Raw genomic sequence first — 25697 nt, forward strand, 5'->3', positions numbered from 1 at the left:
TCCGAAGAAGAACTTGGAAGAGACGCCTGCTGCAACTCCTGGACCGTTGGTTTACCCGGTGAAGCCCTGCTGCTGTGCTGAAGCTCCAAATTTGTTTCAAATAGAGAAGCCCTGTAAGGACAACTTCTCCCCTTGAGTTGGTGTGAGCAATCAACTCCAAAGTAAGCCACCTGGACAGCCTCTCGAAGCTGGTTGAATTTCCAATGCAGTCGCTGCTGGAAACCGTAGAGCCAGAGAGTGGAATAAAATTTTGTGTGCGTTGCTTTTATGTTGGCCAAGAGCTCCAGGAAGATCCTCCGGACTCCCAGGAAGCAGGAGTGATCGAGCCCAAGCCATCTCAACAGTGCTGGACCCCAGATGCAAGGAAAGCCCATCTCGACAGCCAAGAGTTTGCTGTGTTGCTATTTGCTGAGGCGCGAGGAGCTGAAACCATGAAGTGCCACTGAATAGTAGTTGGTCCTTTTCTGTCGCTGACCGTCCCATTGCAGGAGTCCTCCAGACGTCCTCCCTCATGTCCCCACGACTGAGGCACAGGAACACAGGATCTGCAGAGCTGAACAGAACAGTAGCCAGCCAAAGCCCTTTTCTTCTAACCAAAAGTACTGTACAGTCTAAGAGAACTTACCTCTTTTTGTGTAACCTCATTTGTTCTAAGTAGAGACTTGTCTTGGTTGCTTCTGTAGAGTTGCTATCGGCTTCTTTACCACACAAGCCTAATCAGCTTGTGGCCCGACTTTGATTTCTTCTTTTCTACAAAGACTTCTAAAACATTGTGCAAGACCTTTACCTACCGCCATGAATTGCTTCAGCTCACCTTGACTTTAGTCCAATTGACTTTGGCCTGGCTCCCTGAATGACTCTTCTTCCCTCGGACACTGTTTCGCACTCCTTCCAGGGTTAACTTACTTTGCATTGGAGGATTACCAAAAGTACTTACCTGCTGAAGAATATTTGTGAGATCTTTTTTTTTCTAATAATCTGTTTCTTTGACATACTCCTAAGTATTGCCCTAAATGCCAAAATGATATACCAATGTCCACAGTGTCCCAACTATTGACGTCACTTGAGGGTGTAGGAAGTGTGTGCCATCCCAAAAGGGTGTTTACTGATTTAGGGTATTTTGGAGTGTATTTGTGTGTTACTATTATATTGCCCTTCTGAAGAAAGCTTACTCAAACTGACTTAAATAAATTAATAATTGTTTAAATCAAGAAACCTTGTGTGTAAGAGTTTATTTGAATACTGTCACTGTGAATCTCTGTAACTCCCTTACAGCTCACATTGACCCCTCTTGAGATAAGCCTGACTGCTCACCACGCTACCAACCTATGTAGTACAGACTTATACCAAGTGTTGGGTTCCTATTGCTAGGAGGTCAGGGTTGTTGTAGAGCACCCAAAGAGTAATGCATACAATCTTGCATAACATGGACCCTCTTCTACCTCTATAAGTAAAGTACTCACCTGCTTTCCCAGTCTTTGTAAGGAACCCTGACCGTTGCTACTTAAGAACCCCTCCTGACTCTGCCTGTTGGACACTAGATCCTAATGACCTCCTTCTGCCACTGTAAAGACTCATGCTCCAAGAATAAGGGAAAGACTTTTAAGCGATTGGGCCTTTTGCCTAGAAAAGAAAATAAGTGTTTAACCCTTGTAAAGAGTTGGTTGGTAACTGGAACTCTAAGAGTGAACAGTTACAAAAGTTCTTATTTACCTTGGATGTGCGATGCACTATTCTTAAAAGTATTGTTAACATCCATCTTTCCTTGGAAACCGATTTGTCATTCTAATAGAAAGCAGATGTGAAGGTATATTACTCTACTGTGATGAAGTTGTGCCTCTTCCCAAAAGTAATGTGTTGGTTTCACCTGATTATTCCTGTAAGGATAATTGTATGAGTGTCCCCAAACTGTTGGTATCACCAGATTAGTCCGGTTACGATAATTTGTTTGAGTGTCCCCAACTGGGTCTTGCTTCCCCTGACTTTCTGTTAGCCTGTCCAGAATAAGGCTTTACTAGGCTGTTGCCTACCTAGAATAACTGATTAATTCAGCAAAGTGTAACAATTGTTTTTACTTTCCCTGTGTTATCTAACCCAGAGTCTGTGGTTCCAACAGTCCCTTATAAGTCATACATCCGTTACATGTATTGCTGGGAAAGATCTAACCTGGACTCCTTGTGAGATTAAAAAAGTATATGGGTTTTACTTACCTTGAGTTAGCTGTGTGCCATTCAAATCTAAGTTATAAGAGTTACTGCTTATCTCAATTTGTGTTTCACTGATCTGAAAAGCACCTGTAATTGAATGTTACATCCTTAGGTTTTACTCACGTAGTATAACTAATTATACGTGCTTACTGTGTCTGGAATAAGTGTTCCACTATTCACAAAAAGTATTTTGTCGAGTTGACTGAATATGTGATTTGTACGTAGAGTCACTGCAGAACTGGAAGGGTCTACTGCCCTTGCATTACTGAGTGTAATTGTAAAAGTAACCATTGGTTTTTACTCCCCAAGAATAGGTGTGACCTATGCTGAATGTGTATGAAAAGGTTTTGACTTCCCTAGAACTACTGTTAGGTGTTCCAATTAAGGTTCATGCTTTGGTCTGATTCACCTTTACTTCCCCATTCAAGGCGAGCTGGGTGCCGATTGGACTCCACTGCCCACATAGCAGCCAACCAGACGCCGTAAGCCAGCCCTTCCTGGAAAGGTCCGAGGGTAAGGCCAGCAACTGTCCTGAGACTGTCCCGAGCTGACCAGAGCCCACGGCCAGACCCCCTGCACATGCACATTGAGACTGAGTAACCCACCAGTGCCTTCTGTCCCCTACGCTAATACAATAACGGGGCACCTGGAAACTAAATCAGTATGTTTACTCGCCTTGCCTACCAAACACTGCGACAACCTGTAATTTTTGCTGCATGTGTATATCTGACTAGTAACTCTGTTCGCTAAGCTCATACTGTAGAACTTGGACATATATGTACCTCAAATTGGCTTAAATGTCTACAGCTATACCTCCCTGATGCATTGCCTGCACTGCATACATCCTGCCTCCTTGCTGCATATATACTACCTTTAAGCCCCAATTGCTAAAATTCGAATCTAGATGTTCCTTTTGCTTGTGCATATTGTAATTGGCCTCACTTTCAGCCCCGATTGCTAAAATTCAAATCTAGATGTTCCTTTTGCTTGTGCATACACAGCTCTTTGTCTGCACATGCCTAGTACACAAGCTTAGACACAGCAGCATTCTATATGCCTACTCTGATTACCAGTATTGTACTTAGTCACCCCTATACACCTTGAGGCACTCCCTATTATCTTGCCTCACTTGCATGCCATCATACTCTGCATATATCCTACCTGATGCAGTATTTGATTAGCGGCTGCCGCAGTGCATCAAGCGCCAATGTGCCCTAAATGCGTCAGATAAACTTGAACTGCCCTAGACGCTACTAGCCCTAGACTGCTTTCACGCCTTGTGTGATACTTGCCCAGCCTCCATTGATTAGCATTTGGTCTCTACATCTGCCTTGTGTTACACAAATTTGATCATGCACGGATATCTTCTATACCTTGCCTGATTCCTCACCAGTTTTGTATACAATGTATTTCCCAATGCTTTATACTGTCCTATTAAGAACTCTCCTATACATTACTAGCCTACATGACCACTTTAGGTACCTTAATCCACCCCTACTTGCACCAGCGCAGAATGCCTTCAAACAGGTTGCCATGATTACCATACCCTGCACTGTCTCACAGAGGAACCTTAAATTACGTGCCAGACTACCTAGGCTCTATGACCCTCCCACCATACTAGTGCATAGTAATGCGACTCGCAGCCTGCGTAACTCAAGCCATCACCGGCACCCACTCCAACTTAACAGTAGACTAAATGCAAACCTAAAACACAACTAGCAATTGTGAAACCAGTCCAGTCTGGGATGAGAGCTGCTCTCATAAATGCATGCTCCATGGTAGCCCATGCCACGGACATAGCTGACCTACTACACAACGAAAACGTAGACTTCTTAGCTGTCACTGAATCCTGGCTCCACCCAGCAGCCGGCCCAGCAATTATGCTAGCCGTGCCAGATGACTACATCCTCCTAAGAATTGACCGTACCACCTCTCGAGGTGGTGGCCTTGCTATTCTAGCTAAAACCAACTTATCAGTGAATATCTTACCACCAAACAACATAAGTTCTTGTGAATCCCTAATGGCCAAGTTAACACTATCTACTATGCAGACTGTATCCATTCACCTAATATACAGACCTCCTGGCCCATTAGGAACTTTTGAAGATGACTTAACACATATTATATCGCATAACCTCAAGAACTCCTCCCAAAGCATAATTTTAGGAGACTTTAACCTTGGTTTTAGCGACCCGTTAGACACTAATGCCACTATAATCAATAACACCCTAGAGGAACTAGGTTGCACTCAGAAAATCACAGTTCCTACCCATACCAAAGGTAGAACCTTGGACTGGCTAGCTGTGCATAACTGCCCACTTACAGTCTCATCTATAATTCCTCAGCCATGGTCTGATCATCACCTGATCACATTCTCCCTAGAGCCTACACCACCGCTGCAACCTAACAGCATAGCTCCAGCTGTCCCAACTAGAAACAAGAGAAACATCACTCCTGAAAACCTAATTCCCATTATCCTACCTACTCTCAATGCTATTCCCGACCACACAGAGCCCTCAACCATGGTAGAGCTGTACAATAAAGTAATGCTATCCTCCCTTGATGCAATAGCACCTCTCAAAGTGAGAAAGAGCAAACCTCGCAAACATGTGAACAATTGGTTCTCTCCTCACCTTAAGGCTATCAGACAGGAAAAACGACGCTATGAAAAAATATGGATAACAGATCCATCTGAAACTAACAAGATAAATCTAAGCAATTTAGCTTCCCAGTACAAAAAATAAATTATCCTTGCAAAACAAATCTCCTATAACTTTCGAATCTCTCAAGCAAAATCTAAAGATCTAAAGAGCTCTTCTCAATTCTGAAAGAAATAGAAACTCCCGTCCAGCTGCCTGACTCATGCATTAAGGATAAAAACTGGTGCACAGATATTCAAAATGCTCTTGCCAATAAAATTACTTCGCTGCAAACTAAAATAAGTAACAAAAAAGATTCCCTTCTCTCCATCTCTAAATCGAGTATCACCAGTTCTACTCCACCATAACCCACCGGGACGTCACCTCCTGCACCCCCCACCCTCTTCAACTTCAGTAAAGTCTCCACCAAAGAGTTTGAAAAAGTTATTCTTGCACTCAAACCTTCGAACTGCCATGGGGACCTATGCACTGCACAACTGATAAAAGATGCAGCTCGAGAACTCTCACCATTTATCACTAAACTAATAAATGCATCCTTTACAGCCGGTACCATACCTAACAATCTGAAACAATCCTGGGTCCTCCCACTCCTTAAAAAACTGAATCTAGATCCTGCCATCCCTACCAACTACCGTCCCATCACCACAGTGCCGTTTCTTCTCAAAATCCTTGATAAAATAGCATACCAACAAATTCAACAATACCTTGAACTCAACCACCTCCTAGGAGTCTGACAGTCAGGCTTCAGACCTCAGCACGGAACTGAGACTGCGCTTATAGATCTTAAGGCACAGATAGATGAGCTGAGAGATGAGGGCAAGACAGCACTTCTGTTACTTCTCGATCTCTCAGCTGCATTTGATCTGGTCAATCACGAGATCCTCTGCACACACCTACAGTCGGCAGCTCATTTCTCCCAGGAGGCAACCGAATGGATCCAGTCCTTCCTCAACAACCGCACTATGAGAGTTTTTTCCCCCTTCAGCAGCCGCTGACACTATGCCCATTACCCGTGCTGTGCCACAGGGTTCTTGCATCTCCCCCAACCTGTACAACATTTTTACAAAGCCCCTTTTCGATGATCTAGATGGCCTGGGTATTACCTACACAAATTATGCTGATGATACCCAGATCCTCATCCCGCTGACGGGGGATTATGACAAGGATTTGGCCTTTGTAAATCGGGTGTACCTCAGGATCCAGGCATGGATGGCCTCTCATGGCCTATGCCTGAATGATGACAAGACAGAACTCTTCATCCTAGGCACCGCACCTAACCTCAATAAATTAGGTCAAAACTACTCTTTTGTCATCAATGACAATATCATCACCGTAGCTAAGGAGGTTAAAACCTTAGGTTTCTATTTAGATTCAACGCTCACCTTCAAAAAAGTCAACACCATGGCTTCCGCCACATCTTATACATGCAAACTCATTAGGGCATCCAAACCATTCCTCTAACCAAATAACTGCATCACTCTAGCCAGAGCATTGATCCTATCCAAGTTGGATTATTGCAACGCACTCTACGTAGGCAGCAACAAACACATTACAAATAAAATTCAAACCTTACAAAATAATGCCTTAAGAGAAGCCCTAAGCCTCCCGAGGAAAGTTCATATCTCAGACTAGAAGAAAGTACAATTGGCTCACTACTAAAGATCAAATTTTCCTTAAATCGGTCTCTGACTCAAATGCCTACACCAAGCAGCCCCTCAATATTTGATAATGAGATTCACCAGACCGACCTCCCACCGCCTCTCTAGAAAGGCCAAGTCAAACCTCCTCCTTGTCCCAAGATTCAAACGTACTATGTCTGGAGGGAATAGCTTTCCTGTCAAAGCAGAACTCCTTACCACCATCTCTCAGGGAAGACCTTCCCTACCCACAATTCAGATCCAATACCATCCGCTGGATCAAGGAACATGACACCTAATGCTATGACATCTTTTCCATTGCCGTGCCTACTGTAAATTGTGTATAAATTGTATATCCTACCACCTCTATGCTCAGGTGTATCTATAACTTGTAAACTATGTATGTGCACCTATAATTTATACTATGATGTATAGGTCCGAATACTTGATGCTTCCAACACTGTAACCTAGTTGGATTCATTTACTGCGTGCTCTGTAACTTACGTTGTACACCCCTCTTGTTGCTTGGCGCCCTGCTACCTACGGGTTAGGTGCGCTTTACAAATAATAAAAACAAACAAACCTTCAATCATAGTGTTATGTTTTGATAATTGCGATTACATATAATGTTTGATAATATGCATTTACCCCTAGATTTATCTGGGCCGACTTGTATTTTTACATAAATAGTGTCAGTGTTTCTTTGGACCATTTGTATTACAATTTCATTTGTACTGATTCTACCACCATCTCTCCCTCCCAAGATAAGCCTGGCTGTTCTGTCTACGCTACCCTGAACTCAGGTGGTACAGCCTTATATTAATAGTGGAGTCTTGTACTGCCTCATTTGAATGGTTTTACTAAACCCTTAGTTGGACTTCAGAAAAACTGTCCTAACATTATTCTATTAGTGTTGTTTGATACTTCTACCTGTTCATAGTCATTTTTCATAGTGTTGCTTGGCCATAGATAAATAACTATTTTTATACATACTGTGTGTAATTTGTGACTCCCATTGGGTGTACTTATTGTGGACCCTTTACAAGCTCCTCACCTCTTGAGACTTAGTCTAGACCACTCGTCGCTGCTACCTCGAACTGGTTTGGCTACAGCTCCCAGAGTTGTCCCTGTCATAATATGGGTAGGCCTTCCATACATCTGTCCACCAGGACAGAGTATAAAATAATCAGTCCTAACAGTGACACAGCACACAATACCTGGTGGGCTCCCATTTCTGCAGTACTCTCTTTTTTCTCTTTATCCTTTTTGTCCTTCTTGTCTTTATCTTCTTCTTTCTCCTTTGTGTCAAAGTGTTCGCTACAAATATGTAGCAGCTGCTGCACCTTTAGCACATTCCCAGAACCTGCAGGATTAAAAAGGAGAAGGTTTGTCTCAATAAAAGAAGAACCTTAGAGACAGAGGGAAACAAAGGAAGCCCTTAAGAAGTTGGGGGAGGAGGAACAAGATGAGCAGGGACCTCACTGGACCAAACAAAGATCAGTAATAGTAGTCACATCCTGGTCAAACTGAGGGAAGGTTCCACATGAGGAAAACATTTACCGGCCTCTAACTGTAGGTTTTGGAGTGTTTCTTAGACACTGATGTGCTGTTTACAGAAACCTTTAATGAACCAGCAGGGTTGCCATAAAAGAGACACCAACCTCTCGCTGGTAGACAAGACAGAGTAATAAGGCTCACTCTTGAAAGGGGCGAACAATGTTACATGGTACAAATCAATCACAAAGGAGACTTAGTAAAAGATTCTTACACTGAAATATGAAAGATTGTATCTGCTTAGAATCACATGCTTTGCATAGTGCACCATCTAGTGGTAGGCTCAGAGTAGAACATTTGTTTTTTCGATGTCAAAAAATAGGGCGTCGTTAGGAAAGATTGTATGCAGTACCCTGTGGGACATTGCACCAGCCTTGTCCTCTTGGTAATAGTAAACATAACCTTTGGTATAAGCATGTACTACACAGGTTGGCAATGTGGCTGAGCAGCCAGGCTTATCTCAAGAGGGGTCAATGTGCGCTGTAAGGTTGTAACAAAGTTTCACAGTGACAGTTACTCAAATAAACACTTATACTCAAGGGTTCTTGATTAAACAATTATCAATTTATTTAACAGTCAATCCTATCGGCCTTCTTCCGAAGGGAGCAAAACATGTAACACTTAAGTATACTTCAAAACAAACTCGGTTTCTCTAAATCAGATGATACCCATTAGGGATGGCACACAGACACTTCCCACGCCCTCAGGTGACTTAAATAGCTAGGACACCGTGGACATTGATTTATCACTGGTACATTTAGAGCAATACTGAGTTTGGGTGTGAAGGATTAGATATGGGAATAAGACATGCATTACTTACCGTAAAAGCATTTCTGATGGTTGTATCTGCTTAGATTCACATGCTGTGCATATAGTCCAACATCCAGTGGTAACTGCGGAGTATTGCATCTCGTCTTTCAAGAATCGAAAAGGGACCTTGACATGGGCGTGCCTGTAACACTATCCCGTAACACTATCCCTATGTGACGTGTAGTGTACCCAAGATCCCTCACGCGTCGAGGTCCCTCCGATTGTATTTTTTCTGCCAAGAGGGAGCCCTATGACTATCGTGAGGGAGTACAGAAAAGAGAGAAAGTAGTAAGACATCTATGTTCCTTCCATCTGAGCGGGGAGGAGGGGTGGGCGCATGTGAATCTAAGCAGATACAACCATCACAAATGCTTCTACGGTAAGTAATGTATGTCTTCTGATGTTTGTCAATCTGCTTAGAATCACATGCTGTGCATAACTTAGCAAGCAGTACCCGGAGTTGGAGGTGGGTTGCGAGAAGGAACAGTAGTGAAAAGATGTCTTAGTACTGTCTGTCCCACCTGAGAATCAGACCTAGAATGAGAGTCTAGGCAATAGTAGTTTGTAAAGGTGTACAGAACTCCAGGTTGCCTCTTTGCAAATGGACTCAAGGGGAACATTTGCAATCAATGCTATGGAAGCACCAGTGCCTCGAGTGGCATGTGCTCTAGGCTTGAAGGGCAGTTCTCTCTTAGCAAGATAGTAGCAAAGTGTAATGCAATTGACAATCCAATCCATCTAGAAATAGTGGTTTTGGAGACTGCATCTTCTTTTCCTGTGGCCACAGACACGAAAAACTGATTAGTCTTCCTTAGTGGACGAGTTCTTTCCATATAGAACATGACAGCGCTGCGTACATCCAGTGTGTGCAGGGTTAAGACTGGAGGGGGCTGGGGGGGGGGGGGCGTCTGTACTTCTGCTCTCTATATGGCAGAGGAGAGGCACAGAGGACCCCAGCCAAGATTCTCTATTATTGGTACATGGTCGAGCAATCAAGGCCTAGCTTCTCAGGAGGTGATGCAGGCTGGTTCTTAAGTACAGTGCAGTCCCCAAGCCCCCACAAAGGAATGTCCACACACTAAGTTAAAACACAGTCTTATAAAATTAAGTTCAAGGTTATGTAAACTATCACAATAACTCACTTTGTGCTCAGAAAATCTACAATGGCAAATATATATAGTTATAAAGTGGTACCACAATTATCAGATCTCATTAAAGTGCATCAACTATAATCTGGTTAAATGTCACACAGGTCACTTACTAAAGGCAACCAACAATAGACATAGGAGGAAAGCAGTTGGTTAGAACAATTGGCAGAATACTGGCCCCTGCCACTAGAGACAGCTCTGGGTGGAGTTTTCCCCCCTCCCCCAACCTGGGCAACCTGTAGAGTAAAGATATATCACAAGCGCAGTCCATATATTGTTCTAGAAGTCTTATTTCCTTCTACAATAGTTCTACAACCCCAATGTACCTGGAATAGCAGAGTTCGTCGACAGATCATCGAGATCCCACGAGGAAAAGGGTTAAACGACGACAGTGAGGTGGCAGCTTCATTCCTAGCGGTGCTCGTCGACGACTGAGCGTTGTCGTCCTGCAAGGAAGAGGTGTGCGGGGCACCTCAGTGATGATAGTTCAGGACTGCAAAGAGTTTGAAGAAGTGTGGCCCAGCAAGGGCGTCGAGTCGTCGGCGTCTCTGGTCTTTAGGTGGCAGGAAACCCACAAGCGGATGCTCCTCGGCGCGTCAGCGGCCTCGACTTTCTCCGGCGAGACAAAGCGGTCGGCGGTACAGGCGAGAGAGTCCTTGGATCAAATGTTGCTTAGACAAAGGGAGCACGGCAGCTCCGGTCGGCGAGGGCGGTGGACAACAGTGTCCGGGCGCTTCTCCTTGTGATTCCGCGGCGGTCCCAGTCTCCGGCCGGCAGCCTGTCGTAAGTCAGTCTAACAGGGAGCTTTGGGAAAGATCAGCTAGTGCACAATGGTGCCTCGTAGCTCGGGAAAAGGGCACCAAACCAGGTCCTCTCTGGGTCAGTCCTTGGAGACAGCAGCTTTCAGATTGGTGGATTAGAGCAGCAGCAAGACTTCTCTTGGAGCAGGGCTTCAAGGTTAAGTTTCAGTTTCAACTCCAGGTTCTCTTCAGCTTCTGAACACGAACTCTAGCAGCGAGAGGCCCCCAGATATATAGATCTCACATTCATTCTGCTGGGTCACACTCAGGCAACCAATCGGTCAGAAGGGCATTCATGCAGGCAGGCAGCCAATCAGGTGCATAGTGCATTCAGGCCATTCACTTCCCTCCAGACACTCACAACAAGTTATGTGTATTGGGACAAGTACCCAGCCATTCAACACTCCACACTGCATTCATACCAGTTTCGGGCAGGGCTGTCTCAGTCATTGTGTCAAACACCAGAAACCAGACATACACAACAAGAAGTGTATATTGGTCACACACTCCATTCACCCAGGTCCCACCCACAGGGTGTACCCACAACATACAGTCACTGGGAAGGCTCCAGCCAGTCTGGCCTGGACTTCACAACAATACCATATATGGAACTTCCACCCAACAGCCAGTCAGGGGGAAGGGACAGAGTCAGGGCTTCCCAGGACTTTGGAAAAACAAGGTAACAGGCAACAGAAAGCAAGAGGCCACCGGGGCCATCTTGTTTCCTATCGGGAATCAACTGATTCCAATGGCAGGGCCTGGGCATCCCAAAATGGAGGACACTCAGAGCACCTGTCAAATTCAGCATGAAGTTGCCACCAGCCCATACCTTGCTCCGTGGGCCACACACAGGTGCCCAAAGACATACACTAGGGGCACAGGGTTGTACCCCCCACCCATGGGTGCCATCTAGGTATCCCATGGGTCTGTACACCAAACCAAAAGGGAGCTGCACCGCCAGGAGTCCCACAGGAACTCCTGCATGGAACACATGACAGGACACACGATAAAAGGCAGCAAAAGACAAAAATATGGTGGCCCTGTCCCTCCGATGCATTTCCAGCATCACAGACGTTGACATGGGCGTGCCTGTAACACTATCCCGTTACACTATCCCTATGTGACGTGTAGTGTACCCAAGATCCCTCACGCGTCGAGGTCCCTCCGATTGCATTTTTTCTGCCAAGAGGGAGCCCTAGGACTACCGTGAGTGAGTACAGAAAAGAGAGAAAGTAGTAAGATGTCTATGTTCCTTCCATCCGAGCGGTAGGAAGGATGGGCGCATGTGAATCTAAGCAGATACAACCATCAAAAATGCTTTTATGGTAAGTAATTCATGTCTTCTGATGTTTGTCAATCTGCTTAGAATCACATGCTGTGCATAGAATAGCGAGCAGTACTTGGAGTTGGAGGTGGGTTGTGAGAAGGAACAGTAGTGAAAATATGTCTTAGTATTGCCTGTTCCACCTGAGAATCAGACCTAGAATGAGTGTCTAGGCAATAGTATTTTGTAAAGATGTACAGAACTCCAGGTTGCCACTTTGCAAATGGAATCAAGGGGAACATTTGCAATGAGTGCTACGGAAGCCCCAGTGGCTCGAGTGGCATGTGCTCTAAGCTTGAAGGGAAGTTCTCTCTTAGCAAGATAGTAGCAGAGTGTAATGCAATTGTCAATCCATCTAGAAATAATGGATTTGGAGACTGCATCTTGTTTTCCTGTGGCCAGACACGAAAAACTGATCAGTCTTCCTTAGTGGACAAGTTCTTTCCATATAGAACATGACAGCTCTGCGTATATCCAGTGTGTGCAGTGTTCTTTCCCCCAGGCTTGAGGGATTTTGAAAGAACGTTGGTAGCTCTATTGACTGGTTCACATGGAACTTGGAAATGAATTTAGGCGCAAATCTAGGGTGAGTGCGCAAAACCACCTTGTCTTTGTGAACGGTTACAAAAAGATCTAGAATAGAGAGTGCCTGCAGTTCACTTACTCTTCTAATGGAGGTGATTGCTATTAAAAAAGCAGTCTTGCGGGTGAGGTTCTTAAGACTTGCATTGTGACTGGGCTCGAAAGGAGCTCCCATAAGCCTTGTTAACACCACATTTAGATCCCATCCGGGAGCCGGGTTAGAAATGAGAGGGTGAATTCCTTTTACCCTTTCCATGAAGGCCTTAAACACTGGTATCTTCCATGATGACACCTTCTGTTGTGATGTTGTATAAGCTGAAAGTGCAGCTAGGTGCTCCTTTATTGAGTTGGAGACTAGGCCTGAATCGAGTAAGTGAGTTAGGTATAGGACAATGTGAGTGGGAGAGCAATAGATTGGGTTGATGCTCTTTGAGTTACACCAGATGACAAACCGTTTCCATTTACTAGAATAGCAATATCTAGTGTTAGGTTTCCTTGCCTCCCTGAGGATGTCCATACATCTTTGAGGGAGCTGCAGGTGTCTGCATTCTATGACCTCAGGAGCCAGGCTGCTAAGTTCAATGTTTGCGGGCATGGGTGAAGCATCTCCCCTTTGTCTTGCGACAACATGTTGTACGGGCAAGGCAGTTTGACTGGAGGAGATAGGGATATCTCCATCAGATGAGCGAGCCAGGGTTGGCGAGCCCACAGGGGGGCCACCAAAATCATCGTGGCTGGTTCCTGGTGCATCTTGTGCATGATCTTTTTGAGACAGGGAGTGTGGAGGGTGGGGAGAGTCGCGAAGGCAAATTTCCCTGACCATGTTCACCAGAGTCCGTTCCCCTTGGATCGGTTCTGGAGGGTACCTGGAGGCATAATCTTGGCATTGGGCGTTTTGCAGGGTTGCGGACAGATCGATCTCTGGAAAATCCCATTGTGCGAAAACATTGGTGACGAGGTCTCGAATCGCCATTTGTACTCCCTGGGCAACGGAAAGTCTCTGCTGAGTACGTCTGCCAGAAGATTTTGTTCCCCTGGAACATGTTGTGATAACAGGAACATGTTGCATTTTAGAGCCCACTTCCAAATGTTCTGAGACAGTTTGGACAGCCCTGGAGAATGAGTGCCTCCCTGTTTGTTCAGATAGTACATGGCCATGGTGCTGCCTGACAGGAGTAGGATAGCCTTTCCCCGTCGTCGTGTTCCGAACGCTTTCAGTGCTTTGAACACTGCTAGCAGTTCCAGCAGGTTTATGTGGTTGGATGCTATGTCTGGCGACCAAACTCTGCTTGCGGTCTGCTGGAGCAGGTGGACTCCCCACCCTGTAAGGGAGGCGCATCTGTAGTTAGAGTGGCTTCCACTACGTGGGGCGGTGAAGGATTTCCTTTGCAAGAGGTTTTCCCTCGACCACCACCGCAGCAAGAGAACTAGGGCCGGCGAGACCACTACTAAATCGTCCCACTGTCCGTTGGCCTGACACCACTGGTTGCTTAGCCACTCTTGCATTGGGCGCAGGCGCGCATGGGGAACTAAGTAGATACAGGACACCATCATGAGCAGACGCATAGCCTTGCGTACTGTTAACTCTCAACTGGCTACATAATGAGGGATTTGAAATAACATGTTTTGAACCCTCTTGTTGGAGGGAAAGATGAGGATGTCCTTTGTTCGAATTAGAGCCCCTAGGAATTGTTTGACTTGATTGGGGCCTAAGCTGGATTTCTTCTCGTTGATAGAGAATCCCAGGCTGAATAAAAGATCTATCGTCTTTTGGGTATTTGACAGACATGTTACGTAAGAGTCCCCTGTTATGAGCCAGTCGTCGAGGCAAGGATATACTGGAATGGATTGCCCGCGCAGGTGTGTTGCCGTTACTGCTAGTACCTTTGTAAATACCCTTGGTGCAGATGCTATGCCAAAGGGTAGTACCTTGAACTGATAATGTTTGCTTTCTATCATAAACCTGAGGTACTTTCTGTGTGCTGGCAACATCAAAATATGAAAGTATGCATATCCAGAGTTGCCATGTAATCCCCTGTGTGAGCAGAGGAATTACTTCCTGCAGGGTGACCATGCGAAATATTTGTAGTTTTACAAACTTGTTCGCTGGGAGCAGGTCTAGAACAGGATGCAAATTAGATCCTTTTTGGGTACAAAGAAGTACACTGAATAAATATCCTCCTTTACCTGTGATAGAGGTACGATCTCTATGGCTCCTTTTTGTTCCAGTATCTCGACTTCTTGAAGTATGCAAAGATGTTCTGGTGTTAGTCTTACTTGACGTGGAGGTCTGTATTTTGGAGATTGGTTGAACTCTACACAGTACCGGTGGGCTATGGTTTTTAGTAAACAAACCCAAGGTGGGAACCTCATCAGCCACTGGCACCTTGAGGTTAGACCATGTAATGAAACAAAAGGTGGTGCCAGGGTAGCAAGAGGAACTGATGAGAACAAGGCAGGAAGTAATAAGTGTTAAATCATTTTTATTTTATTCTGATTTGAGTATAAAAATATATCAAAATCACTGAACATTTTTAATTCGTATTAAAAAAATAATTCTAATGTCATGCATTCATTCATTCAAACTAATATAATTCCTAAAACATTTCATTATTTTGAAATAAAAATCCAATTCATTTCCATATATATTTCTGACAATAGTTCACTCCAAACAAAATATCGACTATTGGTGCCCTAGCATATAGATCTTCTATAGGAAAAGGGCTTCCCAGTTGGCAAATAGTTTCGACTTGACAGATTGTGTGCGTCTTCATCAGGATAGGTGAACATTAACAAAGTTCTAAAAACAAACAAATAGCATACAGTTAAAATACTGTTAAAAAACACAAAACTCCTGTCTCTTCTCACTCAGTTTATCCAGCAATATGTTAGGTCAAAACTAGGGGAGGGACCTGTTGTGTGGACACCAATAGGCGATATTTTTTGGAGTGAACTATTGTCAGAAATATATATGGAAATTAATTGGATTTTTATTTCAAAATAATGAAATGTTTTAGGAATTATATTAGTTTGAATGAATGCATGACGTTAGGATGATTTTTTTAATTTTTAATAAGAATTAATTAAAAATGTTCAGTGATTTTGATATATTTCTAGGGTTTTTAGTACCGACTGGTCCGTGGTTATTCCCTCCCATGCTTTCAGGAATGAGTTCAGCCGGCCCCCGACCGGAGAGGCATGGGAGGGGCCCCGAATCTTCGAGTCATTTGGAGCTTGAGGCAGGAGAACCTCTGGGGGTCGGGTTCCTGTCTCTTCCCTTACCACGTCTGTGTCCCCTTTGGGTGTACAGGGTATTCTAAGTATTGGTCCCTTGTGGAGAGTTCCAGTTTCCTGAAGGGTATTGTTGATGAGTGGAGCGTTGGCCACAAAAAAACCTGTTTCAAAATACTCACCTTGTGGAAGTTCTCTGAGTAATTTGGTCCAAACTCTTTAGGGTGTCATGTTCTTTTTTCACGGTGTCTAAGGCCTCAGCAACCGCCTTTCCAAACAAGTTGGATTCCTCCACAGGTTTGTTTATAAGAGACGCTTGCGTTTTTGGTTTAAACCCTGAATTTCAAAGCCATGCGTGTCTCTTGAGGAGACTACCCTGAGGGAGGGCTAGGCTGGCTGTCTCGGCAGAATCCAAAGTGTTCCTTAAAATGCTTTGGTTAACTTGCCTACCTTCAGAGACTGTGGTAAGTAGGTGGGTCCGTAGAGGTTCTGGAGCCTCTTGTAGGCCTTCTTGTATTAAAGCCCATTGCGCATCTGCGTAACTGGCGATACTCGTGGAGGAGTACGCTGCTGCTGTGGTAACCCTCTTGCACAGGGAATAAAGCCTTTTCCCCTCTTTGTCAGGGGGAGCCTCGCCTGTTGATAAAAGGAACCCCTGCTCTTTTCCTTGTGGTAGTGACTACCAAAGAATCTGGGGTTGAATGACCTCATATATAGAGGGTCTGATAGAGAAGGGCGGAAGTTTTTAAATTCTTGGGTTTACACCTCTCGTAAGAGCCAGTGTAGACAAAGATGGAGCCAGGTGTTTTTTAATTGAATTGAGGAGAGGGATGGCTTGACTGGTTGGCGGCCTCTGAGTAGATCCTCAACAAAGTCTGCTTCAGGTGCTGCCTCTTCAGTCGCACTTTTAAAGTGATCAGCTGCTTTACGTAACATTACATTAAATGTTAGGAGATCATCAATAGGAGAGGGATTTCTTGTAGGGGTGTTCTGAGGAGAGTGTAAAGCCAGAATATCTGGGTCTTGTGGTTCTGGGGACTGCCATGGTTGAGGATCACCCACATCTGGGTCCTCAGCCCAGCCTTCAACAGGTTGATCTTCCATGTGCTCATGTTCCTCCTAGTTATAGAAAGGATTCTCCTGTACCTTAACTGGTAGAATGTCTTCTTCAGTAAGGTCATAATTATACATGTCCTTTTCTAAAGGGGGGTCAAAAAGCCTTGGGAATTTAGATCTAGGGTTAGCAGGGCTTTCCTCCCTTGGCCTTCTTGGTGTAGGTGGTTCTGCATGTGAAACAAAGTTGTCCAGCCTTTCCATGCAGTCCTCAAACTTTTCCCTAGTTCAGACTGACGACAGAACTGTCTAGGGGTGGAAAGGTGTCTCTTTCAGTCTTCTGTCGAAAAAGTGTCCCTAGCACTATCTTCCGTCGAAAAGCGTAGAGATTTGTGCCTTAACATCAAAGAAAGTCCTTCCTCTCCTTCAGAGAAGTCATCAGACGGGACCGATGAAGGTGGGGTATCCATGTGCCAGTCTCTCGACTTCTGAATGCTATCCTTACATCTCGGTGGATCTTTGCGTCTTTCAGAGACGGAGAGTCCCTAGCCTTCCGTTTTTGGGAATCAGCGGCCACAATTCTTGCCAGGCTGACCTCGACGTCCTCACCAGTCAGGAGGCGCGTAGGTACATCTGACGATTGTAAGGGAGTCTGTTTTGGTGGAATCGGGGCCTTGCCCCCATCGGTCACCTTCTCCGGCAGTGCCGTAACTTTCGGCGGTGGTAAGGCCTTGTCTCGAGTCATTTGTTAATCGTCGCCGTATGTTTTTTGGTGGTGCATGTCGACGGAACTATGCGTTTTTGGGGTAGCACCCTTTGTCTTGGATTGCCCAGTCACATTCGGTGGTAGCGACAGTGGGAGAAGTCCCGGCCGTGGACATACCGTAGGCTGCCCACCGTTTTACTCTACACTCCTTCAAAGTTTTGGGGCGGAGGAGATACAGGCCGCACACCCTTCCTCTTTATGATCCACCAGCAAGCACTGGTTACACAGTCTGTGCTTATCCTTCCATGGGAATTTGCTCTTACAAATAGGGCAAAATCTAAATGTCCTCTACATAGCTGAGGTTACACAGAGTGACTAAGACCAACTGGGAAAGAGGGAAGAAAGGGAAAAGTATTTTCAGTTTGAAAAGAAATGACCACCGACAACACTCTTCCCTACTGTATAGGCCAGCGGAAGGCCCAGCTATGTGGTCAGCAACCCCGACAGGATCACCTTCCGTCGAATCTCGCAGGTCTTCAGGGGAAAATGGAACAGCCGTCGAGACAAGGGACAGGGTGGGGGTGGGGGGGTGATCTTAAATATCTTTATAGAATAATTTGACCAAAGGTCGTTGAACAATAGCAATGTTCTTTATGAACTCTGCATAAGGGCGACCAGTTATCTGGGTGGAAAAAATCAATCTGAGGGACCTCGACGCGTGAGGGATCTTGGATACACTACACGTCACATAGGGATAGTGTTACAGGCACGCCCATGTCTACATCCCCTTTCGATTCTCAAAAGACAAGATGCAATACTCTGCGGTTACCACTGGATGTCGGACTATGCACAGCATGTGAATCTAAGCAGATTGACAAACATCAGAAATCAATGTCCACAGTGTCCTAGCTATTTAAGTCACCTGAGGGTGTAGGAAGTGTCTGGGTGCCATCCCCAAAGGGCAACATCAGATTTAGAGAAACTAAATGTCTTCTGAAGTATATTTAAGTGTTACATGTTTTGCTCCCTTTTTGAAGAAGGTTTTATAACGGACTGTGAAATTAATAATTGTTTTATCAAGAAAGCTTGAGTGTGTTTATTTGAATAACTGTACAGTGAAACGCTGTGTTACAACCTTACTGCTTACATTGACCCCTTGTGACATAAGCTTGGCTGCTCAACACGCTACCAACCTGTGTAGTTCAGTCTTATACCAAAGGTTGGGTCCCTATTGCCATGAGGTCAGGGTTATTGTAGTGCACACTAAGGGTACTGCATACAATCTTGCCTAAAGGAGAATGCGCCCCCATGCTCCTCGGCTGGTGGAACCTGCTTGCCAATTTCTGGCATTTGGAGTTTGCTGCCTGTGATGCTGGAAATGCATCGGAGGGACAGGGCCTCCGTATCCTTGTCCTTTACTGCCTTTTTATCGTGTGTTCTGTCGTGTTTTCCGCGCAGGAGTTCATGTGGGACTCCTGGCAGTGCAGCTCTCTCTTTGGGTTTGGTGAACAGACCCATGGGATACCCTTACAGCACCCATGGGTGGGGGCACAGCCCTGTCCCCCTAGTGTATGTTTTTGGGCACCTGTGGGTGGCCCGCAGAGCAGGGTATGGGCTGGTGGCAGCTCCATGCTGAATTTGACAGGTGCTCCGAGTATCCTCCATTTTGGGATACCCAGGCCCTGCCACTGGAATTAGTTGATTCCTGATAGAAAACAAGATGGCCCCTTTGGCCTCTTGCTTTCTATTGCCGGTTACCTTGTTTCCCAAAGTCCTGGGAAGCCCCGACTCTGTTCCACCCCCCCTACCCCTAACTGGCTGTTGGGTGGAAGTTCCATATATGGTGTTGTTGAGAAGTCCAGACTGGCTGGAGCCTTCCCAGTGACTATGTTGTGGGTACACCCTGTGGGTGGGACCTGGGTGAATGGAGTGTGTGACCAATATGCACTTCTTGTTGTGGCTGTCTGCTTTCTGGTATGAGAAACAAAGACTGAGACAGCCCTGCCCGAAACTGGCTTGAAAGTACCCAGCCATAGTGTTTAATTGCTGGGTACTTGTCCCAATGCACATTCCTTGTTGCGAGTGTCTGAGAGGGAGGAGGATGGACTGAATGCACTGTATCCTCAACTGACTGCATGAATGCCCTTCTGTACAATTGGCTGCTGCGTGTGACCCAGCAGTGTGGATGAGAGACAGGATAGTATATCTGGGGACCTCTCACCACTGGAAATTGTTCAGAAGCTGTGTCTACACTTGAAGAGTAACTGGAACTGCTGATCCTCGACGCCCAGCTGAAAGAAGAAGACTTGCTGTTGCATTTGCTTCGACCTGACCTGAAAGCTGCCAAATTCGTCGAAGACTGATCCAAGAGAGGACCTGGTAAGGCACCCTCTTCCTGTGCTCCGAGGGACCATCGAGCACCGCTAACCTTCGCCGAAGCTCCCTGGAAGTCAGACCCTCGAAAGGCTGCCGACCCAAGACGGGACCGCCGAGGAGAACAAAGCAAAGCACCCGGACTTTGCCACTGTCAAAGTCTATTGCCGTCAACCAGGGTTCGCAGGTTTGTGTAACTGTTGGAGGCCAGTCGAAGTTGTGTTGCCCAGCCGTGGGGACCACTTGACGCTGTGCCGCCGACAACCAGAGCCGCCCGCTCCTTTGCCTAAGAACATTTGAATCAAAGGACTCCCTTGTCCGCAATGTCGACCGCTTTGTCCCGCCGGAGAAAGTCGAGGACGACCAACGCGCCGAGGAGAATCCGCCGGTGGGTTTCCCGCCACCTGAAGGCCACAAAGACTTCGACGACTCGATGCCCTTGTTGGGCCACAGTTGTTCTTAAACTCTTTGCGGTCCTGAACAATCCATTGCCGAGGTGCCCCGCACACCTCATCCTCGCAGGACGTTGCCGACGAGCACCGCCTGGATCGATGTCGTATTCTCGGCACCCTCAAACTTCTCATCGCCGCCATCGATGACAAGTTCACCATCTTCGATGCCTCTCGACGATCCGTGGCTCCTGCCTTAAAGAGTCACTCAAGAAGGATCCTTCGTGTGTCTTCGAAGAACTCTACTCAACCAGGTACATTTGTGGGGGGGAAACATAGGAGGAAAGAAGACTATTGAACAATATATTGACTGGGCTTGTGCTATATACCTTATTTTACAGGTTGCCCAGGTGGGGAGGGGATCTCCACACAGAACTGTGTCTATTGGTAGGGGCCAGTATTCTGCCTATTGTTTCAACCATCTTGCTTTCCTTCCTCTCTCGATTGCTGGTTTCCTCGTTATTGATCTGTGTGACATTTTAACCGTACAGTTGATGCCCTTTAATGAGATTTGATAACATTGGTGGTACCACTTTAGAATTGTATATATTTATCATTGTTGATCTCCGATTACAAAGTGCGTTATTGTGATTGTGTACATAGCTTTGAATATTAATTGTATTACAGAAAACAGTCTTTATATAGTGTGTGGACATTCCTTTGTGGGGGTTCGGGGACTACACTGTACTTAAGAACCAGCCCGCATCACCTCCTGAGAAGCTAGGCCTTGATTGCTCATCCATTGCTACCACAATAGAGAATCTTGGCTGGGGTCCTCTGTGCCTCTCCTCTACCAGCACCCCCCACCAGTATCTTTACACTGCCGTCGCAAACAGATCGATTTGGGGTGTGCACCACTTGCGGAAGATGCGGTCCACTTGATCCTGCCAGAGTTCCCACTTGTGGCAGGAGCACAACTCCGTGCTGAGGGAGTCAGCAATGCTGTTTGTTAGGCAAAGTTTGAATGCAGTACCCTCTGGGAACACTACAAGCAACTAGGATTACAGGTGTAAGCAAACCAACCTTTGGTATAAGTCTGTACTACACAGTTTTGGTAGTGTCTCGAGCAGCCAGGCTTATAGCCAAAAGGGGAAATGTGAACAGTACTGATGTTACACAGAGGTTTACAATCACAGGTGTTCCAATAAACTCTTACACTCAAGGCTTCTTGGTTAAACACTTATTAATTTATCAGTCAATTATAAAACATTCAATAGAAGAAGGCAATCATATAGTAACACAAATATACTTCAATACTGTACACAGATTCTGAATCAGATAAGACCATCTTTAAGCTCTTCTTCTGTTCCTTCGTTCCAGTGGTCGACTGCCTTCCAAGCCAAGAGACTCACCTTTTATTCAGTTCTCCCTCATTCATTCCAGCCTAGCTGTTACTCACCCAGCAGGGTGGCTGTCCTTGCCGGACAGTCAGCCAGCCAATTACCACAGAGTGCATTTGGGTCTCCTAGGAGACTAAGCACAGGGAGTTTCGGGCACCTCCCTCACTTCCAGCCCACCCCAGATACTGGTGCCAGAGGCGGTCTTCACTCCTGAAGCCCGCCAAAGGCAAATGAACAAAGAGCAAACCTGGTTTGACACGCAGAGCAAAACTCTAGAAGGACCTTTCCAAAAAGAAATATGCATAAAAGGCAAGGCTTTTTGGCTTGGAAGGCAGTCGACCACTGGATGAAGGAATCCGAAGAGGAACTTGAAGATGCTGCTGCTGCAACTCCTGGACCATTGGTTTGCCCGGTGAAGCCCTGCTGCTGTGCTGAAACTTCAAATTCCTATCGACAGAGAAGCCCCTGCAAGGACGACTTCTCCCTTGGAGTTGGTGGAACCAATCAACCCTTAAGTAAGCCACCTGGACATCCTCTCGGAGCAGGTTGAACCGAATAGCCAGGGGGAGGAACACCAGATCGTGTGCCTTGCTTTTAAGCTGGCCAAGAGCTCCAGGAAGATCCTCTGGACTCCCAGGAAGCAGGACTGACAGAGTCTGAGACACCTCAACAGTGCTGGACCCCAGATGCAAGGAAAGCCCATCTCGACAACCAGGAATCGCAGTGTTGCTATTTGTGGTAGACGCGAGGAGCTGAAACACTGAAGTGCCACTTGTTTGAAGATTGGCGGTTGCGAGCGGTGACCGTCCCATTGCAGTGCAGGAGTCCCCAGATGTCCTCCCTCTTGTCCCCACTACTGAGGCCCGGGAACATAGGGATCTGCAGAGCTGCTCAGGAACAGAAGTCATCCGCTGCACTTTCTTCAATACAAAAGATATTGTAAAAAGTCAGAACTTTCCTCTTGCTGTAGAGTTGCTTGCATCTTCTACCACTCGCAAGTCTGAAGGCTTGTAGCCCTAGATTTGATTCTTCTTTTCTTCAAAAAACTTCTAAAACATTGTACAAAGACTTTGCCAAATGACTTTGGCCTAGCCTGTTCTACTGAATGACTCTGCTAGGGGAACCAAAAGTATTTGCCTGCTTAAGAATATTTGTGGTCTCTTGTTTGTTATAATAACCTTTTCCTTTTATCAACTTTTAACAGTATTCGAACTGCAAACAGTAAGATATTAATGTCCCCAGCACCCTAGCTATTAAAGTCACCGGAGGGTGTAGGTTGTGTCTGTGGGCCATCCCAAAAGGGTCTTTACTGATTTAGAAACTAAGTGTATAGTATTGAAGTATATTTGTGTGTTGCTTTTTATATTGCTCCCCTCTGAAGAAGGCTTACTCCAACTGACTGATTAATACAGTAATAATTTTTTATTCAAGAAACCTTGTGTTTAAGCGTTTATTTGAATACTTGTCCCTGAATCTGTGTAACTCCCCTACAACTCACATTGACCCCTGTTGAGATAAGCCTGACTGCTCAACATGCTACCTAACTGTGTAGTACAAGCTTATATCAAATGTTTTGTTTCCTATTACCTGTAGTCAGAGTTGTTGTAGGGCACCCGAAGGGTACTGCATACAAACTTTGCCTAACAGGAGGGGTTTGGGGAGAGGGATGTCATAGGCTGGGGGGCATTATGACCACGAGTTCAGTGATTGGTTTAGAGAAGAACAAGTTACTTACCAACTCTAATGTTCTTTCGACTGGATGTTCCTCCCACGTATTCCTCATTTTAGATATATCCTTACCTTCAGCTTTGCTGCTTCGGAAAACATTTTTCTCTCTCCACCAGAGGGCGCTCTGCTCGAGTGTGTGGCATCGATGTCCCTCGGCGGTATCTGTCGAGTGCCGATGTCATCTGCAGTATAAATGGCTCGAGCCACGCCCGTTGGCCTCAGTTCTGTTTTTTCGTATATTGTAGTCAATAAGTAGTACATGAGGTGTGTCCCTTTGACCAAAAGCTCTAAAGGAACCTTGAGTGTATAACATGCAAACTGTCATGGAGATCTATGAGGAATACGTGGGAGCAACATCCAGTCGAATGAACGTTACAGTTGATAAGTAACTTGTTCTTCAAATGGATTGTGTCCTCCCACGTATTCCTCATCTTCGATAGGCTCCCAAAGCAGTTTGAATTGGAGGAGAGAGTACCATAAATATTAATCATGTACAGTATGAAGTACTGATTTTGCAAAGAGACCCCACTGTGAAGAAGTCTAGACTAGTCTAGGGAGTAGTGCTTTACAGATGTGTGCATGGATGACCAGGTGGCTGCTGTGCAAATATCTTGTATTGGGACACCTCTCTGAAGAGCTGTTGAAGTCGCCATGCCCCTGGTTGAATGAGCTTTCAGCCCATCTGGAGGATCTTTCCCAGCCAATCTATAACATTCAGTTATAGCTAAAATTATTAATCTGGATAATATGTGTTTTGTAACTGCCAGACCTTATTTACGGCCAGTGTATCCGACAAAAAGTTGGTCACACCGATTCAATTTAGCCAATCTCGATATATAGAAACTAAGAGCCCTCTTAGGGTCTAATCTGTGTAATCCTTCTTCCTCCTTACTTGTGTGAGGAGGAGGATGAAATGCAGGCAATGTTATCTTTTGTGACAGGTGAAAATCTGAGACAATGTTCGTTAGAAAAGAGGGTTTGACCTTACAAACAACTTTATCTTTGTAAAAGATGGTGTTGGGAGGCTTGCTAGAAAGCACCTGCAACTCACTTACCCAGCGGGCTGAAGTAATTGCCGCTAGCAGTATTGTTTTTAGAGTAAGGAGTCTTAACGGGCAAGAATGCAATGGCTCAAATGGAATACATGTTAGAAGTGTCAAAACTAAATTTAGATCCCACACAGGTACTTGAAAGGGTATTGGACGAAACACAGTCAGCCCTTTTAAGAACTGTACAATTAAAAGGTATCTTGAAATAAGATTCCTCGGAGGAGGAGCGCTTAAAAATGGATAGCGCAGCCAAATAACCTTTTATCGTGCCAACTTGGAGCCCCAAATTAGCCAAATGTAAAAGAAAAGAGAACAGTGTAGGAATATTACATTGAAAAGGGTCCACATTCTTATCTCTGCACCAGTTACTGAACCTTTTCCAACGACACCAGTAGAGATTTAGTTGCTGGCCTTCTGGCCGAAAGCAAAATCTCCATTACGTCATCCAGAAGGTCCCAATCCTTGTATCTCAGCCCCTAAGAATCCATGCATGAAGGCAGAGTGTCTTGACCTCTGGATGGAGAACATGACCCTCCTCTCTCGAGAGGTGGTCCTCTCTTTGTGGAAGACGTATTGGAGGGCAGATGGACATGTCCAGAAGGTCCGGGTAGCACGTCCTCCTGGCCCAATCCGGGGCAATTAGGATCATGGACTTCCCAAACTTTCTTAACCTCCCGATTACTTGAGGAATCACGGGGACTGGAGGAAACTCGTACAGGAGTGGAAATTCCCAGTCCACCACGAACGCGTCTCCTAGAGCTCCTCTTGGGGGAAATTCCCTTGAGCGGTACAGTTCGCACTTCCGGTTGGCACCGGTCGCGAACAGATCCACTTGCGGGGTTCCCCAAAGGGCAAAGATCTCTTGAAGGACCTCCTGAGCTAGCTCACATTTGTGGGATACTGTGTTCTGCCTGCTCAGAGCGTCCGCCGCCGTGTTCTGCTCTCCGGCTAGGTGAATTGCTGTTAGAGAGATTCCTTCCTTTATTGCCCAGAACCAGAGCTGCATCGCCTCTCTGCACAGTGGTAGTGGCCCTATGCCTCTCTTG

At 45.7% G+C, this 25697-nt stretch overlaps 1 protein-coding gene across 1 annotated transcript in view; it reads right to left on the reverse strand.

Annotated features, from left to right (window-relative positions):
• Positions 1-25697, reverse strand: part of PSMD2 (proteasome 26S subunit ubiquitin receptor, non-ATPase 2) — a 674802-nt gene that overhangs the window by 284672 nt on the left and 364433 nt on the right. The window contains exon 15 of the mRNA XM_069618807.1: positions 7722-7867. Within this exon, the coding sequence (XP_069474908.1) occupies positions 7722-7867 (146 nt within the window). The remainder of the gene's footprint in view (positions 1-7721; positions 7868-25697) is intronic.

Source organism: Ambystoma mexicanum, chromosome 10, assembly GCF_040938575.1.
Source record: "Ambystoma mexicanum isolate Mex_15411 chromosome 10, UKY_AmexF1_1, whole genome shotgun sequence".
NCBI classification, from domain to species: Eukaryota; Metazoa; Chordata; class Amphibia; order Caudata; family Ambystomatidae; genus Ambystoma; species Ambystoma mexicanum.